This window comes from Plectropomus leopardus, chromosome 3 (assembly GCF_026936395.1).
Source record: "Plectropomus leopardus strain MGB_pleo_1.0 chromosome 3, ASM2693639v1, whole genome shotgun sequence".
Classification (NCBI taxonomy): domain Eukaryota; kingdom Metazoa; phylum Chordata; class Actinopteri; order Perciformes; family Serranidae; genus Plectropomus; species Plectropomus leopardus.
Window position 1 is genome coordinate 29,697,182 of NC_142178.1, and position 20,159 is coordinate 29,717,340.

At 39.7% G+C, this 20,159-nt stretch overlaps 2 protein-coding genes across 6 annotated transcripts in view; one reads left to right on the plus strand and one right to left on the minus strand.

Moving 5' to 3' along the window:
- Positions 1 to 12: 12 nt before the first annotated feature.
- Positions 13 to 8,923, plus strand: LOC121941552 (elongation factor 1-alpha 1). 2 transcript variants are annotated; one of them, XM_042484374.2, is made up of 8 exons: positions 13 to 152; positions 2,013 to 2,177; positions 3,710 to 3,889; positions 4,043 to 4,339; positions 6,085 to 6,235; positions 6,578 to 6,834; positions 6,914 to 7,148; positions 8,229 to 8,923. In XM_042484374.2, the coding sequence occupies exons 2-8, from the start codon at positions 2,034 to 2,036 to the stop codon at positions 8,351 to 8,353; spliced, it is 1,389 nt and encodes a 462-aa protein (XP_042340308.1). In that variant the 5' UTR covers positions 13 to 152; positions 2,013 to 2,033; the 3' UTR covers positions 8,354 to 8,923. The 2 variants fall into 2 exon arrangements, with proteins under 2 accessions (XP_042340308.1, XP_042340310.1); XM_042484376.2 differs by having other exon boundaries at positions 28 to 159.
- Positions 8,924 to 12,950: 4,027 nt separating this feature from the next.
- kcnq5b (potassium voltage-gated channel, KQT-like subfamily, member 5b) overlaps positions 12,951 to 20,159 on the minus strand; it is a 163,501-nt gene continuing 156,292 nt past the window's right edge. For all 4 annotated transcript variants that reach the window (XM_088072614.1, XM_088072624.1, XM_088072629.1 and 1 more), the window contains one exon: positions 12,951 to 14,268. In XM_088072614.1, the coding sequence (XP_087928740.1) occupies positions 12,997 to 14,268 (1,272 nt within the window). In that variant the 3' untranslated portion in view covers positions 12,951 to 12,996. The remainder of the gene's footprint in view (positions 14,269 to 20,159) is intronic.

Here is a 20,159-nt window from a genome sequence, read left to right on the forward strand (position 1 = left end):
ACCTAGTGGCCAAACGTCGTCATTTCAGAAAGTGACGCGTTTGACGACAGTTGACATAGCGATACCTCGGCTGCATCTGTGTCAGTGCAACACAGCAGGCAGCATCTCCCGTGTCATCGCAGTGAACCAGTGAACGCACCACTGAAGCAAAGGTACGACGTATGTATCTTTACAGTGTAATATATTTACTGTGTATCCTGTCAGCATCCAGGAACAGGCATTTTGCAAAGGGCTGGTATTTTTTAGGAACGTTTCTAATAGCTCTTATGTAGGTGCATTATATTGAGAGTTGAAATAGATAGTTGAGAGCTTTGTGGCTTCGATGTCATGGTAGTTTGATCAAGGCGAGCGGTGCCAAAAAAAGTGCAGAGGGGTGCGGGTTGTCATCATAGCTGGCTGTTTGCTGGGTAGGCCTGTATGGCGCAGTTTCAACGGAGAAATATCCCACCTGACATCATGCTGGAATCTTCTCTGTCGATCATTCTGCCACCTCAGACAAATAAACGTGCTGCGTTGATCGTCTGCGAGGTGGATGCTGAGACATGCAGACATTTCTGCTCAGCTCTGCAGCTTAGTGTTCACTGCCTGCTCATTGTGGCACTGTCACGCAGTAGTGTCTTCCTGACATTTTTATCACTCACGCAACTTATTGATTGAGATCAACTGAAGGAGACTTATGTGGGATAAAAAGTCACTGAATCCTGTCGTGTCACAGACATGGGTTAACTTGTCATCATAAGTTTAGCAGGTGTAGGGTTGTTCTGTGATGAGTCTGTGGTGCGATTGTCTGGAAATGTGATTACAAAAATGTGTGTGGTTTGGGTGTTTTTTAATATCTCGTTATATCAGCAGAGCGTTACTTCCACTGCTGCCATTAGAGATTATGATTTTGCAGTTTTTATCTCACTATTTTTAAACATGCACATATTGTCTTTAACTGTGTATATAAATTAAAAAAAAATCATTTATGTTGTCCTTGTTCCAAGTTGGCGTCTATTGCTGTGCAATGCAGAAAACAAACAACAAAAACACCCCGAGTACTTTTATGTTTTGCTACACAGGTTATTTGGTTCTAAAAATCCAAGATCACCTCTTTTTCTAATTCCTTAGTCACTTTGAGGGTCCAAGGACAGAGGGATGTCCTATTCTTTAAAGCCCTCTGAGTCAAGTTGTGGTTTGTGATAATGGGTAATCAAACGTGAAATAATCATCAGTAATGCAGATAAAATGACTAATGAGGTATAGACAAATAACAGAACAAGTTCATAAAGTTACATCGTTTACAATGCAGCCTTTAAAACCAGGACAGGACAACACTTTAAGTATTATGATGTGCAAAATCTAAGAGGACAATAATCTCCTATCACCATATCAATGTAATACTGATATATTGCCCAGCCCTTTTGTTATATCTGCCTCACACTTGGCACATGGGAGAAGATTCAGTTATCACAAGCTGCAACCAAACCACAATATGCCACAAAGTCTGAAACACTGGACCTTAAAGGCAGCGATACCCAACTGATTTGAACAGAGCCAAATGTTTGTTTGTTTTGTTTTGTTTTGTTTTTTTGTTAAGATTTAAAGTCACCTTTGTTCAGTGACAGATTTTTAGAACCTCACCTTTTCTCCTCATGGTTTTAGCCACTGCAAATACAAACTACCGTGCTGTTTTACAAGCTCAGTGGTTTGACTGACAGGACTTTAGCTTTTGAACAAATAAATACCATCTCTGCACGTATTAATTACTTTGCTGTTATTCAGTGTGTAGCTTACAATGGAAGTTTTAAGTTACCTAGTCTGTAATTCTATTATGGTAGTCCTCTCTCTGCACTCTAACAACAGTTACTATAGCATCCAACTCTTATTAGATAACTGTTAATGTTTTATGGAAACAAACTGCAAGTGCATGCAGGTGTAGCTGTCCGTTAAGGAGTGATTGTTCTCCCAGATCAGGGTTCTTTGTCTCATTTGCTTAATGTTTTTGATTCTTGCTTTCTGTGATATCACAGTATATTCCAGGGTGAACTGCAATGGGGAAGGAGAAGCTCCATATAAACATTGTGGTAATAGGACATGTTGACTCAGGCAAGTCCACCACCACCGGCCACCTCATCTACAAGTGTGGGGGCATTGATAAGAGAACAATCGAGAAGTTTGAGAAGGAAGCTGCTGAGGTATGACTCATATTGTTCTTGCTCCAATTCAGATTTCAACTGTGTAACTGCACTTTGCAACACAGGTGTCGAAGTGCAACATTATCCTGTTCTGTCCAAGTGGGTGTCTAACAATTATATTAACCATTTTTGTCTTGTCCTATGTATTTTATGGCCTGTTACTGTACTATTAGGTGGTTGAGTAATAATTCTGTCAGAATTTAGCACAAAAGAAGCTTTTATTGGATTGCTAAAACATAGAACACAACACAAACAGAATGAATGAATTGCCCAGTTTTATTAATCTGTTGATTTCTGGGTGTTTAAAGATTTTTTTCTAAAACATTTGATAGCTGCAGTCCTCATGATGTGTACTTGATTACTCTTTTCACAAACATGTTTTCATTATCTCAGGGGGCTGTCTCATCAGGGATCCGGGCCCAGATCAGAGCACATTTGACCCTTCAGTCCAGTTCATTTGAATAGTAGAAACAGGGAATCAGGCCACTGCCCAAATGCACTTGAAAAAGTGGTGTCTCAGTACAGTTCATGAATACTCTAGTGTGGTGCTCATTAGATGTGAACACCAACTGTATCAAAACACAGAATTGGACTGCTGTTTAAGCAAGACGCTTTTAACTGATCATGAAACAATCTTAATCTAATACAAATGCCTCCATATCAGACAGCAGCGCAGCTCTCTGTGGACATACCCAAATCCAGCTTTGCTGCCGCCTTTGACCTAAAGTCACAGCTGCAGCGGGAGGCAGAGAGCTCTGCGCCTGACAGCAGCAGCTCCCCCTCCAGCCAGGAGCAGAGCTTCTCCTCTCTGGTCCGCCATTTCCCGCTGATGATGATCCCCGGGGTAGCGGTGTATGTCTGCACCGCCCTTTTCTACACAGTAGAACAACAAAAATGTCATGGACATTATGATGCAAGTGCACTCGGTTACGTAACAACAATACTAATGTGAAAGCTGAGAGGGGGGGCAATTGTACTTGGATGTTCCTTGATCCTTTTTAAAAACTAGAGGAGATCAAGCCTTCGTAGTTGTGGCTCCCACTCTGTGGAACGCATTACCTCTCACTGTGAGGACTGCGAATTGCCCTCCACTTTTAAAACACTGCTTAAGACACACTTGTTCACTTTGGCCTTTGGCAGACTATAGTTGATTTTATTCTGTCTTTATTTGTTGTATTTCTCTCTTTCATTTTGTTATTATTGCTTTTATTATTTTTATTATTTCTGCTTATTTTACTGTAAAGCACTTTGGTAGGCCACTGGCTGTGTTAAATGTGCTATATAAATAAAGTCGACATTGACATTGACCTTGACCTAATATGAAAATACCCTTAGCAGTCTTGACCATCCGGTAATCCTTAAAGATTGTTTGCAATGCACAGTACTTTTTTTTGTTTTGCAGATACAGAATCATTTGAAGCTTTTGAGAAAAGCATCTACCAAAGACAAAATATGTACAAATTCAATTGACTGTTACTCTTATTTTTATTAAACATTTCTATTAAAATTGACATGTCTGTATTTTCCCCTAGATGGGAAAGGGTTCCTTCAAATACGCCTGGGTTCTGGACAAGCTGAAGGCAGAGCGTGAGCGTGGCATCACCATCGACATCTCTCTTTGGAAGTTTGAAACCAGCAAGTACTATGTCACCATCATTGACGCTCCAGGACATAGGGACTTCATCAAGAACATGATCACTGGAACATCTCAGGTAGAGGGAGACTGGGAAGAAAAGTAGAAATTGCATGACAAAGAAAGTGGAGGGAGCAAGAAATGTGAAGTAAAGATGTGACAGCATACTTGCAAGGATTGTGTTTGCTGATTGAAAGACTTCTTAATATCTCCCTCTTCTCAATCCTTTCAGGCCGACTGTGCTGTGCTGATTGTGGCTGCAGGTGTTGGTGAGTTTGAAGCCGGCATCTCAAAGAACGGTCAAACTCGTGAACACGCCCTCCTTGCCTACACCCTAGGAGTGAAGCAGCTCATTGTGGGCATCAATAAGATGGATTCCACTGAGCCCAACTACAGCCAGAAACGCTACGAGGAGATTGTGAAGGAAGTCAGTACTTACATCAAGAAAATTGGTTACAATCCTGACACTGTGGCCTTTGTGCCCATCTCTGGCTGGAACGGAGACAACATGCTGGAACCCAGCCCTAATGTGAGTCCTCACCCAAAGTATTTGTATATGTTGACAGTTTTTACAGATACATTAGGAATGAGGATTGAATGTTGTCACATAAACCCCATATGTTTAGAATGGTATCTAAAGTGAGGGCAGGGAATTTAGATATAAAATGGCAACTCCATGATGATTCCATGAGTCTTCTGTTTTTTTGGCCCTCTGATAAGTTTAGAAGCTCTACATCTGATTTCGGAGTGAACGGTTGTAGCTGGCACCTTCACTGTATTCAGTGGAAACAGTGGCAGCCATTTTGCTCCTGTGAAAGTGCACAGCTCTCTGCTACTGAGTTCATGATGATTCAGCCGCTTGGTTCCAGTCGCAGAAATGATGCAGGACCTGATTTTAGTGGTATCTAAGTTCCCTGAATGATACACTTCTTCACCAGCAGAGAAGGGATGGATATATGAAGGGATTTTCTTTTTTAATTGGCATTGGAGTGTTGTGTACTGTAGGCTCTGAACAAGGTCCGCCCATCCAGTGCAATAGCTTGATCCCGATTATTAGGGGTTAACCATGCCTCTGAGAGGATGTGCGCAAAACAGTCTCTGATTTCTTGTTGCTGAGTGATCATCCGATTAAGTCTCCTGTGACCAGACATTAGTCAGAAGAAGGCTTGGTAGAGGAACAGCTCTCCCTTTAAGATGGGCTAGCCTCGCCCTGATGCTAGCTCTCCTCCCTCTCTTCATCTGGCACTTTCAGTTTCTTTTCTCCCTTCTGGTTGGACTGGCCGCTCGGTATATACCGTTGGTGTGTATCCTCTAGTGGTGCATTCAATCCAAGACCCACACAACTTTTCCCATGTTGATAAATGCTTCTCTATCATAGAAAAGTCGTGCTCCAGCAGAAGGGGCCATGGAGTCTAAAAAAATAGCTAAAAAGTAGCAAGGATTTGAGGAGCTACTGGCTGCTGCATCTACATGCGCTGCCGTCGTCACATAACCCCATTCTATTCATTGTAGCTGTGTGATGAACTTATGCTATGTGAATAGTATTTGCTGTACAGGTGGGTAGGATCTGAGGTGTGAGCAGGTGGAGTTGTGTCCTGTAACAGCTAATCTATAATATAAAACATTGATGCAGCTTAGGTGATAACTGCTCACTGTCTGAGAGTACCTTCATTGACAGCTGTTGCCGGAGGCCTTATGTTTTTCAGTTTGTCTGTCTGTACCATTTCTGGAACGCGGTATCTTAGAAACCTTTTAAGGGAATTTCTTCAAATTTGGCGTTGGCGTCCACTTTCACTCAAGGATGAACCGATTAAAATTTGATGGTCAAAGGTCCATGTGACCTTATATAACAGGTTTTTGGCTACAACTCATATGCTAGTCAGGTCAAAGGTCAACTTTACTGTGGCATCATAATGATCTGCTAAAACTCTTTTCTGGCCCTTATTCAGCGCCATAACTCAGGAACAGAGAAGATATTTGGTCGGATACTGAATTGGGAACACTACTCTTAAAACTGTGCTGATTGTATACATCTTCTGTGCTGTGGGGTTGAAGATGTGTAGGAAGCATCCAGGTTTTAGAATTTGTAGATTCCTTGATGTAGCATCCATATTTTTCAGAATTGCCTAATGTCATGGCTACATTTGAGTCTGGACAGACTTGGATGTCAACTGTTGATGGCGGAGGCATACAACAGTGAGGCAGTAGTTTTAGTTTATCATGGCAGTCACGTATTTGTAAGCCGTGTTACTCTAAGCACCTGTCTTTCTACAGATGACCTGGTTCAAGGGCTGGAAGATTAACCGTAAAGATGGAAATGCCTCAGGCACCACACTGCTGGAGGCTTTGGATGCCATCCAGCCTCCCACACGCCCCACTGACAAGCCCCTCCGTCTGCCTCTGCAAGATGTCTACAAGATTGGAGGTGGGGGCAGTTTTTGTGTACGTGTCTGTAAAGCTAATAGTTGTGTGATTTGTATTTGGGAGAACAAACTTGAAAGTTGTTAGTGCCCCAATTATAAAGTTCTTAAAGTGATACTAGATCATATGTTGAATGTATTTTAGGAATCAGAACACCATGTGACAAAAAGAGCAGACCGTAATTAGGTCTGGAAAGAGTTCACACTTGTTCTTTTTATCCAGTCAGTGTCTGTCCTTTTTTTCCAAGTATCGTCTCATAAAAATGCTCAGGCATGTCATTAAAGCTTGAAGTATCAGTTTAATTCATGCAGTTGTTTTAAAAGCTGCTCATCCTCCTCTTTGCCAGGCATTGGGACTGTACCAGTGGGTAGAGTTGAGACAGGAATCCTAAAACCTGGCATGGTGGTGACCTTTGCTCCTGTCAACGTCACCACTGAGGTCAAGTCTGTGGAGATGCACCATGAGGCCCTGAACGAAGCGCTGCCTGGTGATAACGTGGGCTTTAACGTCAAGAATGTGTCTGTCAAAGATATTCGCCGTGGAAACGTAGCTGGAGACAGCAGGAATGACCCACCACAGGAGGCAGCTGGCTTCACTTCTCAGGTCAGCATACAAAGGTTATCTACTGACTTAAACAACTGTACTTCGATGCATGCCTTAACCTGTCTCTGTTGCTCTCCAGGTGATTATCCTGAACCACCCTGGTCAGATCAGTGCTGGCTATGCTCCTGTGCTGGACTGCCACACTGCACACATTGCATGCAAGTTTGCAGAGCTCAAGGAAAAAATTGACCGTCGCTCTGGTAAGAAGCTTGAAGACAACCCCAAGACCCTGAAGTCTGGTGATGCTGCCATTGTGGACATGATCCCCGGCAAGCCCATGTGTGTGGAGAGCTTCTCTGAGTACCCACCACTGGGTAAGTTACCCGCAGGATATCTGTTCATTTGTCAGGCTACAACTCTAATATACTTTGGTATTTCACTCAAGGTGATTCTGAATTAAAATTAAACATTAAAGGGACAATTCACTCCAAAATCAAAAAGTAATATTTTTCCTCTTACCTATAGAACTATCTACCCATCTAGATTGTTTTGGTGTGAGGTGCAGAGTGTTGGAAATACTGGCTGTAGAGATGTGTGCCATCTTTGCATCATAATCGGACTAGATGAACTAGATGGAACTAGACAAAAGCTAACTTTCCTTTTTTTCTTCTTTTAAATGGATTTTTGTCTCTTTGTATCATTCTGAGTCACGTCTCTAATTTCGGAGGGTTTTGCGGGACCGTGAATACAGCGCAGACAGAGCTCTCCATGAGTTCTTTTTTCCTTAGATGCAGTTTCTGAGTCATAGGGTGGATAATGGATCCGTCTATCCATTAAGCGCTGATCAGATTAATGGATGAGGGGAGCAGCTGCTGTGACCGAATGTGAACTGTTTGAACCAGCAAAATGAACAAAGTTTCTTTTTCTGTGTCCCTGACATTCTGCTGCTCCATCTTTTCTTAAAGTACACGCTGCCATCCGAGATGGTGATGCAGTGAATAATCAAAAGATGTATATATTACAACAACGCTCGTTATTAGTGGTCCAACTCCAGAAATAGAAAATCAAATTGTGGTGAAAGATGTGGTTGGCTGCCAAAAATAATGAATGTGTGGGTAACCCTGGGTCACAAAGTCTGAAAAGAGACGTTGCTGCTGAGTTTGTCAAATGTATTTTATCAGCACTTAAAGCACTACAAGCCAAGTGCCATCTAGTTCCATTATATTTAAGAGAAGGCAGACATTTCTATTGTCGATAATTCAACACTTGGCAACGCACACCAAAACAGCCAAGACTGATAAATAGTACTAATTGTAAGAGGAAAAATATGAATTTTTGATGTTGGGGTGAACTGTTCCTTCAAACCTTATGTTAACTTCACTGATAACGTGAACTTAAGTTTAATATAATAGATATATTAGATACTAAATGTATTTTTCATCATCTCTCCTCAGGGAGGTTTGCTGTCCGTGACATGCGTCAGACTGTAGCTGTGGGAGTGATTAAGGGCGTGGAAAAGAAAGCCCCCACCAGCGGTAAGATCACTAAGTCCGCACAGAAGGCGCAGAAGGTGAAATGAACGTTGTGCTGGGCTGCTGCCCCAAACGCTCACCATGGCTGGCGACACACTAACACCTTGCACCTTCTGCACACCATAGTCAGCATCTGGTCTATTATCACAATGCATCGCAAAAGCAGGAGAAGGAAAAAAATAACTACCATACTGTTAGTAATAAACACATTACCACACTGTTGTATGCAGAACAACACAATACATTTGCATTACAGCTCTCTGGTTGTGTGCTGTTGTAATTAGAATTCTGCTGCTTGTTGATCTTAGCTGCTTAGCACCAATAATAAGGCCGAGTTGTTCTTTTGCTGTTAAAGTAGTGCTCTGTGTTCTAGCTTTAAAAAATATATATGCAACTAGCCAGAAATAGATTGGTTTGCATGTTTGCTATTTGCACCTTAGAGAAAGAAGCTTCAGAAACTCTGTCTGATACATGCAATCTTCATGCCTTGTACTTTGCTTGACTTAAGCTCCCACGCAGTAGCTCTGTTAAATGTTAGAGTTACTGTTTAATTCATGCACTTTAATCACTGTAATTCATGAGCACATGATCATAAAAGTAAAGATGTTTAAAGTGAACATTTATGTCCCTGGTGTCACTGAACCCAAACCACTGACGATCCTCACTGTTTTTAGTGAATGATGGTGACAGAGCAAAAATCAAACTCTTCATAGAATTTCCTTTATTGATGAATGAGAGTAAAAGTTCACTTGCATTTTCATTACATTACAGGCTTGATAAATCTAATTGATATTATTACTAGTGTGTAAATATGTGCACATAATTTAAATAAATTAAAAGACACAAGACAGAATGTTAACATGTCAAAGGCCCATTTTATGCCCAGTAGCAAACTGATCTCTGAATTAAAAAAAAACAGAACAACTAAAATGCCTCGGGTGAGAACATTAATAAGGAGAGAAAATGAAAAACCACCTCTCTTTGGAGGAACCTAATGCACTTTTCAGTAAATTGTAGATATGGAGATGATTATGTACCACAAAAGCAAGGCACCAATATACTGTATGTACTGCACATTTTGTAGACTTCATATCAGAGCTGAGGTCTTCTTTTTTTTTATTTATACCTCTGATGCAATCAGGTTTAACTATAAATAGTGATTTGTCTTAATGACATGGCATTCATTCTGTTATAGATAGGTTTGGATATGACAACCTCTTCATGCAAAATATATTTCAATATCTGAAAGAAAGTAAAATTCACTTCTGACCTCCTTCACATATATTCTGGTCTTTGATATCTTCATTGAGGTACTGCGAAGTTAGGGTGATTAATCACCGCTGAGGCTTTGGATGCTTTATGGGTAGTATTTACCTGCAGCTTGAGGCGCAACAATTATTTTCCTACACCTTGAAAAGAGCCATATAACCTTACCTGATGCACCTGATTCTGTACCATGCAACAGGAATACATTCTGCAGCGAGTCACTTTTAAGGAAGCAAAAATAATCCCATGACACTTTATGAAAAAAGCAAACACTGACCCTGATTTAAATAAGATATCTTCCTTTCATGTAAAAACAGGGTGGCAAAAAGCCAAATGCAGCACAAAGTTAGATTTCTGAACATTGCTTTCAGTGTATCTGTTTCTGAACCAAAACAAAGTGCTTTGCTAAAACACACATATTCTGACAAAACAAACTGTTTTTAAAGTAAGAAATGACATTCAAGATGTGTTTCAATACATGGCTGTCATCAGCTGAAAACCAACTTGCCGGTGCATAATTTATTAGCAACTCCTCTTTGCTGTACCTAAGAACTTCCTCAGTACAATGGATATGCAGAGTCACAGTTGACTGTGTGCGTATACAGGTGTCTACATGCACGTGTGTGCTTTGAAGTGGTGCATGTCATAATACAGCTGACTGTTGGTAGAGGTGACATAACTAGATACTTGGCAGTTACAGCAACATTGTAATTTCTCTTTTTAATCTGGGCTTTCCAGGTTATGGTTGTCAGAGTTCCAAAATACACCAGTTCAGAGTTAACCTAAAAGAAAAAAATAAATAGGACCCATCCTCCTATTTACATCAAATCACTTGGACAATACATGCTGTGTTGTGGAAATGTTGACGCATGTTGGTAGTATGATGCAAATCAGTTAGCAGACTTTTCAAACTTGCTTACTCAAACTAATTTTAGTAAAGTATTTTACAGTGACTTTTCAAAACTATCTGTACTTAAACGCCATAACCACACTAGGGCTGTCATTAGTTGGAGGATTGAGATTCTTTAGGTTAAGAAGTGTTTTGTTGGGTTTTTTTTGTCAATGTCATAGAAAAGTTGAAAAAAGTACACATGGGGTGTAACAAAAGCCATAGTATGTCAAAAACTCATAGTATAATATGTCTAAAATGAATCGTACTTTAGTATGTCATAAAAATCATAGTATGGTATGTCATAAAATGTCAGTCATTGTATAGTATGTTCAAAAAAGTAGCAGTATAGTATGTCATTGAAAAAAGTCATATGTGTCATTTAAAAGACATAGTACAGTAAACAGTAATTGTATAGTATGTCTAGAAAAGTCATAGTATAGTATATCCAACAAAGAATGGTATAGTATGTCAAAAAAGTCAAAGTATGTAAATATGCCATCGCATGGAAGTAAAAAAAAAAGTCATATACTATGTCAAAAGTAAAAGTCATAGTATAGTTTGTCCAAAAAGTTTGTATGTGTTGTATGTCAAAGAAAGTCATCATATAGTGTGTCATAAAAAGTCATAGTACAGTATGTCATAAAATATGGAATAGTCAAAGTATAGTATGTCAAAAAAAGGTTTAGTACAGCATGTCAAAAAGGTCATTGTATAGTATGTTATAAAAAAGTCATAAAAGGGTACAGTATAGTTCACCTTAAAAAGTCATAGCATGTCAGAAAGGTCATAGTATGGTACGTTCAAAATGAGTCACACTATGTCAAAGAATTCATAGTATTGGTATAAAATCATCCAACCATAGCTAAGAAATGTCATAGTATTTCAAAAGTCAGTATGTTAAAAAAATAAGTCATAGTACCACCACAAAAAAATCATAGTATAGTATATAAAAACAACATAGCACAGTATGTCATGGAAATTATAGTATAGTTATGTAATAAAAAGTGTCTAAAAAAGTCAAAGTATAGTATGCCAAAAAAAGCATTTGAACAGTATGTTATAAAAAAGACTTAGTATAGTATGTTATAGTAAGTCATAGTATGGTATGTCCAGAAAGAGTCACAAAAAATCATTGCATATATAAAAGTGATAGTACAGTATGTCAGAAAGTCGATTAGAAGTAAAAAAAGAAAAAAAAAAGAAAAAAGCAAAAAGCTGTATTGTATGCAATACAGTCATAAAAAGTAATAGTATAGTATGTCCAAAAAAGTCATAGTATAGTATGTCATAAAATGTCATAATTCAGAATGTCAAAAAAGTCATGGTATGTAAAAAAGTCATTGTATAGTATGTCAAAAAGTCTACGTACAATATGTCCAAAAGAGTCATTGTATAGTATACCATAAAAAGTCAATAATAATTTCATAAAAATCATAATATACTGTGTCAAAAAAGTCAAACAGTATGTTTAAAAAGTCATTACATGTCATCAAATGTTATAGCAAAGTATGTAAAAAAAAAAAAAAAAAGTCCCTGTACCGCCTTCAACGACACAATGATCATATAACACTGACAAAAATAACCTGATGTTCACTGTGACTGTAGCCTGTTTCAGGAGTCTGCTATTTGATTTACTGTGCTGGCATTGTTGCAAACCAATGGTTGCCTAAAACTTTTGACAGAATACACTTTAAACCATTTTAAACTGTATTGACTTTGTTTTTAATTGGACAGCAGAAATTGTAAGTATTATAGACCTGTACTTTAGAAGTTAATACCTGTATATACCCCGTTCTGGTCCCTGTGTGGTATTTTTAGACAGAATGTGGGTAAATAAAGTCATTATTTGAGGATAGTTAATCATATAATTCAAGAATTTAGACTTCAGGAGGTTGATTGATTTTCTTAAATTGACAATGTTATTGAAATAAAAAAGAAAAAAGAAATAGTGACAAGAACTAAGAATGAAAAGTTTGGCGATGGTGATGTAACATTCACTTAAATATAGAGGCCTGTCATGTGACTGGAGAGACAGGAAATAGATCTTGTATATGTGGACACATTTAAGTATTAAGTTCAATATTTGTCATATTCCCTACAAAAGTTGTGTAGTACTCAAAATGATTTTGAATACTACACAGTGTAAACTGTATCTTAAACTGTATCTTATGAATCTCAGTATCTTTGACTGAAAACATGCAATGCTCATGCTGTCACAAGGTTACTATTTGACCAACTGTAGTGACCATAGTGACCAAGTGTAGTTGGCTTTGCCTTAAAGCAAAGTCTCAGATTTTGGGGTTCTGACTCCGTCTTTTATCTCAGATTTGTCAGTAACACAAAACCAAGAGTAACTCATGCAATGATATGCCATAGGTGATCAGCCTGTATGAAAATACTGTGATTCTTATCAAATGGATCAACATGAAAATAAACGAAATAAAGGTCCCACTGTTATATTCCCTCCCTCCCACTCCCATCCAAAAAGGATAAAAAACCATGTGAGGTGAGTTTGCCAACATGAAGGCCAGTTTATTTTAGCCGCACATGCGGCATGTTCAGCAATTCGGTGTTGCCAGCCGAAGGTGAGGACGTGTGACCACTAGCCAGGCTATGGTTAGAGCCTTGGGACCCTGCCCCTGCTCTACTCCCTGTCCTCAGGAGCTCCGTGGAGTAGTTGTGGGCCTCAGCAGTCCCCAGAGACAGGAAGTCAAATCCCTGCGTCTCTATGTCTCTGTCGCTGATAAAGAGGTCCTCCTCACCCCATCCTCCTCCACCACTCCTGCCTATACCACCTCCTCCGCCATGGTCTTGGCTGCAACTATGGAAGCCAATAGGGGAGTCACTGCTTGTACTGGGGCTTGGAGATGAGAGGCTCTGGCTGTGGTGGGCGTCCTGAACAGTGCCTTGGGCTCCCTGCATCAGGTCCTGCACTGACATTGATTTGCCCAAGCCCCGGTCCATCTGGCTTGGACCAGAGCAGCAGCCCACGGCTGGCGGCACCAAGGGCTGCAGCTCCAGACTCATATGTCTCCTCCAGGAGGTCTCCTCCTTAGTATTTAGACTGCCATTACCGTTGGTGCTGCTGTGTAGTTTCTGACCCCGGCTGCCCAGTCCCAACCCAAGGCTAACGTCCTCTCCAGCACTGCTGCCCTCCATCTGCATCCCTAAACCTCCACAAAAGTCCTCCATGTCTGTGGAAGTCGTTCGTGGCAAGTTGCCGGGGCGCTCACTTCGGCTTGGAGGGGGTGGTGGTGGAAGCCTTGCCAAAAGAGGAAAGCCTCTATCTCCAACTCCTCCACCCCCACCACTGCTGATACTATTCGGGGTGAGGATGGGTGGAGAACTCCCCACAGCCTCATCTGTGCCACTTTCAGGTGTGGTGGTCTGAGCCTGGGGATGATGATGGTGATGAGGATAAGGATGGTGGTGATGATGATGATGATGATGATGAGGCAGCGGGGAAGGACTGAAAGAGGATGATGCAAGACCAGTAGAAGAAGAGGCATTTAGATTGAGGTTGAGCTCGTTGGGTGGCGCCAGGATGAGATGGAGTCCTCCCTGGGACAGGTGGGAGTTGGTGGAGGAGCGTGTAATGCAACTACTAGGAGGAAGCGCCCCGCTGTTGCTGACCTGTGTAGAGCAGGAATGGTCCTTGCTGAAGACGGAGGAGTGGTAGTCAGAAGTTTGTTCTAACTCGAAGAGTGGTAGAGAGGAAAGCGTGAGGGCTGAGGACGAGCCTTTGCGCAAAACCTGACGATAGATGTCAAGAAGGGAGTCAAGCTTTGACTCAATTGACTGGACCTGTGAAGAGAGAAAGTGAGAATGGGAGTGAGCGGTACCAAGACAAGAAATAACAAGAACAACAAACAAACTATAATGATTGTCACACCTGGAACAGACTGCATGCGTAAGTAGCGCAGAATCTGTTTTTTGTTTTGTTTCCGGGACCCATGTTATTAAGTCAAAGCAGCCACAGTTCTTGTGTCAGCAGCGCTGGTCGGGTGCTTCTCGGGTGCCTCTCAGCCGCTTGTCAGCCGCAGCACATCTAGAGGAATTGTGGCTAGCCATTTTTTTCTGCGTAATTTTTGGATGATGTACCATACCATAATGTTTTGGGTGATTTTCAGATGACATACTATGATGTTTTTTCGACAGCATACTGTACTAGGACATTTAAATTGATTTTGGATGAATGATTTCACTATCACGTTTCCTGTGTGTTTTTGGACGACATACTATACTATGATGTTTTTTGGTGATTTTTGAGTGACATAGTATACTATGACCAAAGAGCTAGCTTTTGCAGCCAAGGATCAAACCGCCAAGGTCCCCGCCTTCAGCTGTCGCCCAACTCACATTGCACCCGACCCCTGCGGCCCCTCCTATGGGTGGTGAGCCCACGGGAAGGAGGTCCCAAGCTGCCTTTTCGGGCCAAAAAATGGCCAAAAACACCATCAAAATGCATGTCCAAAAAATGACCAAAAAGGCAAGGCTATAGTATGGCAAAAATGTCAAAATATGACATGTCTTAAAAACAGCTGAAAACACCTCAAAACAGCATAACATAGCGTGCCAAGATACGCCATAGAATAGACTGATGCAAAAATGTCCAAAAACACCATAATAATGCATGTTGAAAAAATGCCAAAAAAGGCAAGGCTATAGTGTGGCAAAAATGTCAAAATATGACATGTCATAAAAACAGCAGAAAACACCTCAAAACAGTGTAAAATAGTGTGCTATGACACACAATAGCATAGACTGCTGCAAAAATGGCCAACAACAACATAATAATGTATGTTGAAAAAATGATTGCATGCCAGACCGTGGGGGGAGGGAGGGCACAGTGCAGTTGTGTTTGTGTGTGTGTTTTCCCTCCTGGTTTTCTCTCTCTCCTTCTCTGCTCTCAGGTGCCATCAACCTGATTAGCCTGCATGTCTGTAGCGTGGGGACTCCCAGAGTGGCCAATTACACATAGGGCTCTCTTATAAAAGGACCTTGCTAGCAGTGATCGGGTCTCTGCCTGCTGGAGCTGCCGGGTGTGGTGTTGAATGCTGCCGTTCAACTGGAGTTTCCTTCATGAACTAGATTGGTGGAGTGAGGGTGTGGATAGGTAAGATGGGGTACCCCATACATTTTTCACTCACTTAGGTCACATTGTCTAAAAACACTAGGTTTTAGGGGTTGGTGCCACCTCTGTATTTTTTTTTTTGTTAAGCTTCTTTTTAGATAAGAAGGTCAGGTTTTGTTTGAGTGTGTTTTCAAGACCAGATTCAGTTTAGGCCCTGTTTTATTGTAATTTTTTAAGTTTATTTGGCAAAACCTCTCATCCCACCCTCTTCCTCCACAATTGTGAATTTTTTGTTAGTAGAAGCTTCCAGTAAATCATTTTCTTTTTCCCACACATACTTTGACTCCATCTTCTCTTTGATTGTCATGTTGATGTCTCCTTTCCACCCAGCCATCGTAGGAGACGTAACAAAGACCAAAAATGCAAGGCTATAGTATGGCAAAAATGTCAAAATATGACATGTCGCAAAAACAGCTGAAAACACCTCAAAATGGCATTAAATAGTGTGCCAAGACACGCCAGAGTATTGACTGTTTCAAAAATGGCCAAAAAAGGCATAATGATGCATGTCCAAAAAATGACCAAAAAAGGCAAGGCTATAGTATGGCAAAAATATCATAATATGATATGTCTTAAAAACAACTGAAAACACCTCAAAAAAGCATAAAATAGCGTGTCAAGACACACCGTTGCTTTGAACTATAAAAAAATGGTCAAAATCAACATAATAATGCACGGTGAAAAAATGTCCAAAACACCAAGGCTATAGTATGGCAAAAATGTCAAAATATGACATGTCTTAAAAACAGTTGAAAACACCTCACAACAGCATAAAATAGCGTGCCAAGACACGCCATAGAATAGACTGTTGCAAAAATGGCCAAAAACACCATAATAATGCATGTCCAAAAAATGACCAAAAAGGCAAGGCTATAGTATGGCAAAAATGTCAAAGTATGACATGTCTTAAAAAAGCTGAAAACACCCCAAAACAGCATAAAATAGTGTGCCAAGACACACCATAGCTTTGAATTATAAAAAAAAGGTCAAAATCAACATAACTATGTTGAGTGCACAAAAAATGACCCAAAACACCAAGGCTATAGTATGGCAAAAATGTCAAAATATGACATGTCTTAAAAACAGCTGAAAACACCTCAAAACAGCATAAAATAGCGTGCCAAGATACGCCATAGAATAGACTGATGCAAAAATGTCCAAAAACACCATAATAATGCATGTTGAAAAAATGCCAAAAAAGGCAAGGCTATAGTGTGGCAAAAATGTCAAAATATGACATGTCATAAAAACAGCAGAAAACACCTCAAAACAGTGTAAAATAGTGTGCTATGACACACAATAGCATAGACTGCTGCAAAAATGGCCAACAACAACATAATAATGTATGTTGAAAAAATGATTGCATGCCAGACCGTGGGGGGAGGGAGGGCACAGTGCAGTTGTGTTTGTGTGTGTGTTTTCCCTCCTGGTTTTCTCTCTCTCCTTCTCTGCTCTCAGGTGCCATCAACCTGATTAGCCTGCATGTCTGTAGCGTGGGGACTCCCAGAGTGGCCAATTACACATAGGGCTCTCTTATAAAAGGACCTTGCTAGCAGTGATCGGGTCTCTGCCTGCTGGAGCTGCCGGGTGTGGTGTTGAATGCTGCCGTTCAACTGGAGTTTCCTTCATGAACTAGATTGGTGGAGTGAGGGTGTGGATAGGTAAGATGGGGTACCCCATACATTTTTCGGTTTTTTTTTGAGGTTGGTGCCACCTCTGTATTTTTTTTTTTTGTTAAGCTTCTTTTTAGATAAGAAGGTCAGGTTTTGTTTGAGTGTGTTTTCAAGACCAGATTCAGTTTAGGCCCTGTTTTATTGTAATTTTTTAAGTTTATTTGGCAAAACCTCTCATCCCACCCTCTTCCTCCACAATTGTGAATTTTTTGTTAGTAGAAGCTTCCAGTAAATCATTTTCTTTTTCCCACACATACTTTGACTCCATCTTCTCTTTGATTGTCATGTTGATGTCTCCTTTCCACCCAGCCATCGTAGGAGACGTAACAAAGACCAAAAATGCAAGGCTATAGTATGGCAAAAATGTCAAAATATGACATGTCGCAAAAACAGCTGAAAACACCTCAAAATGGCATTAAATAGTGTGCCAAGACACGCCAGAGTATTGACTGTTTCAAAAATGGCCAAAAACAGCATAATGATGCATGTCCAAAAAATGACCAAAAAAGGCAAGGCTATAGTATGGCAAAAATATCATAATATGATATGTCTTAAAAACAACTGAAAACACCTCAAAAAAGCATAAAATAGCGTGTCAAGACACGCCGTTGCTTTGAACTATAAAAAAATGGTCAAAATCAACATAATAATGCACGGTGAAAAAATGTCCAAAACACCAAGGCTATAGTATGGCAAAAATGTCAAAATATGACATGTCTTAAAAACAGTTGAAAACACCTCACAACAGCATAAAATAGCGTGCCAAGACACGCCATAGAATAGACTGTTGCAAAAATGGCCAAAAACACCATAATAATGCATGTCCAAAAAATGACCAAAAAAGGCAAGGCTATAGTATGGCAAAAATGTCAAAATATTACATGTCTTAAAAAAGCTGAAAACACCCCAAAACAGCATAAAATAGTGTGCCAAGACACACCATAGCTTTGAATTATAAAAAAAATGGTCAAAATCAACATAATAATGCATGTCCAAAAAATGACCCAAAACACCAAGGCTATAGTATGGCGAAAATGTCAAAATATGACATGTCTTAAAAACCGCTGAAAACACCTCACAACAGCATAAAATAGCATGCCAAGACATGCCATAGTATAGACTGTTGCAAAAATGGCCAAAAACACGATAATAATGCATGTCCAAAAAATGACCCAAAATGGCAAGGCTATAGTATGGTGAAAATGTCAAAATATGACATGTCTTAAAAACAGTTGAAAACACCTCAAAACAGCATAAAATAGTGTGCCAAGTCACGGCATAGCATAGACTGTTGCAAAAACAGCCAAAAACATCATAAAACTTCATGTCCAAAAAATGACCAAAAAGGCAAGGCTATAGTATGGCAAAAATGTCAAAATATGACATGTCTTAAAAACAGCTGAAAACACCTCAAAACAGCATAAAATAGCATGCCAAGACACGCCATAGAATAAACTGTTGCAAAAATGGCCAAAAACACCATAATAATGCATGTCCAAAAAATGACCAAAAAGGCAAGGCTATAGTATGGCGAAAATGTCAAAATATGACATGTCTTAAAAACAGCTGAAAACACCTCAAAACAGCATAAAATAGCATGCCAAGACACGGCGTTGCTTTGAACTATAAAAAAATGGTCAAAATCAACATAATAATGCACGGTGAAAAAATGACCAAAACACCAAGGCTATAGTATGGCAAAAATGTCAAAATATGACATGTCTTAAAAACAGTTGAAAACACATCAAAACAGCATAAAATAGCATGTCAAGACACGCCATAGCTTTGAACTATGAAAAAATGGTCAAAATCAACATAATAATGCATGTCTAAAAAATGACCAAAACACCAAGGCTATAGTATGGCGAAAATGTCAAAATATGACATGTCTTAAAAACAGTTGAAAACACCTCAAAACAGCATAAAATAGTGTGCCAAGTCACGGCATAGCATAGACTGTTGCAAAAACAGCCAAAAACATCATAAAACTTCATGTCCAAAAAATGACCAAAACACCAAGGCTATAGTATGGCGAAAATGTCAAAATATGACATGTCTTAAAAACAGCTGAAAACACCTCAAAACAGCATAAAATAGCATGCCAAGACACGCCATAGTATAGACTATTGCAAAAACAGCCAAAAACATCATAAAACTTCATGTCCAAAAAATGACCAAAACACCAAGGCTATAGTATGGCAAAAATGTCAAAATATGACATGTCTTAAAAACAGTTGAAAACACCTCAAAACAGCATAAAATAGCATGTCAAGACACGCCATAGCTTTGAACTATGAAAAAATGGTCAAAATCAACATAATAATGCACGGTGAAAAAATGACCAAAACACCAAGGCTATAGTATGGCAAAAATGTCAAAATATGACATGTCTGAAAAACAGCTGAAAACACCTCAAAACAGCATAAAATAGCATGCCAAGACAAGCCATAGTATAGACTGTTGCAAAAATGGCCAAAAACAACATAATAATGCATGTCCAAAAAATGACCAAAAATGGAAAGGCTATAGTATGGCGAAAATGGCAAAATATGACATGTCTTAAAAACAGCTGAAAACACCTCAAAACAGCATAAAATAGTGTGCCAAGTCACGGCATAGCATAGACTGTTGCAAAAACAGCCAAAAACACCATAATAATGCATGTCCAAAAAATGACCAAAAAGGCAAGGCTATAGTATGGCGAAAACGTCAAAATATGACATGTCTGAAAAACAGCTGAAAGCACCTCAAAACAGCATAAAAACGCGTGCCAAGACACGCCATAGCTTTGAACTATAAAAAAATGATCAAAATCAACATAATAATGCACGGTGAAAAAATGAACCACAACACCAAGGCTACAGTATGGCAAAAATGTCAAAATATGA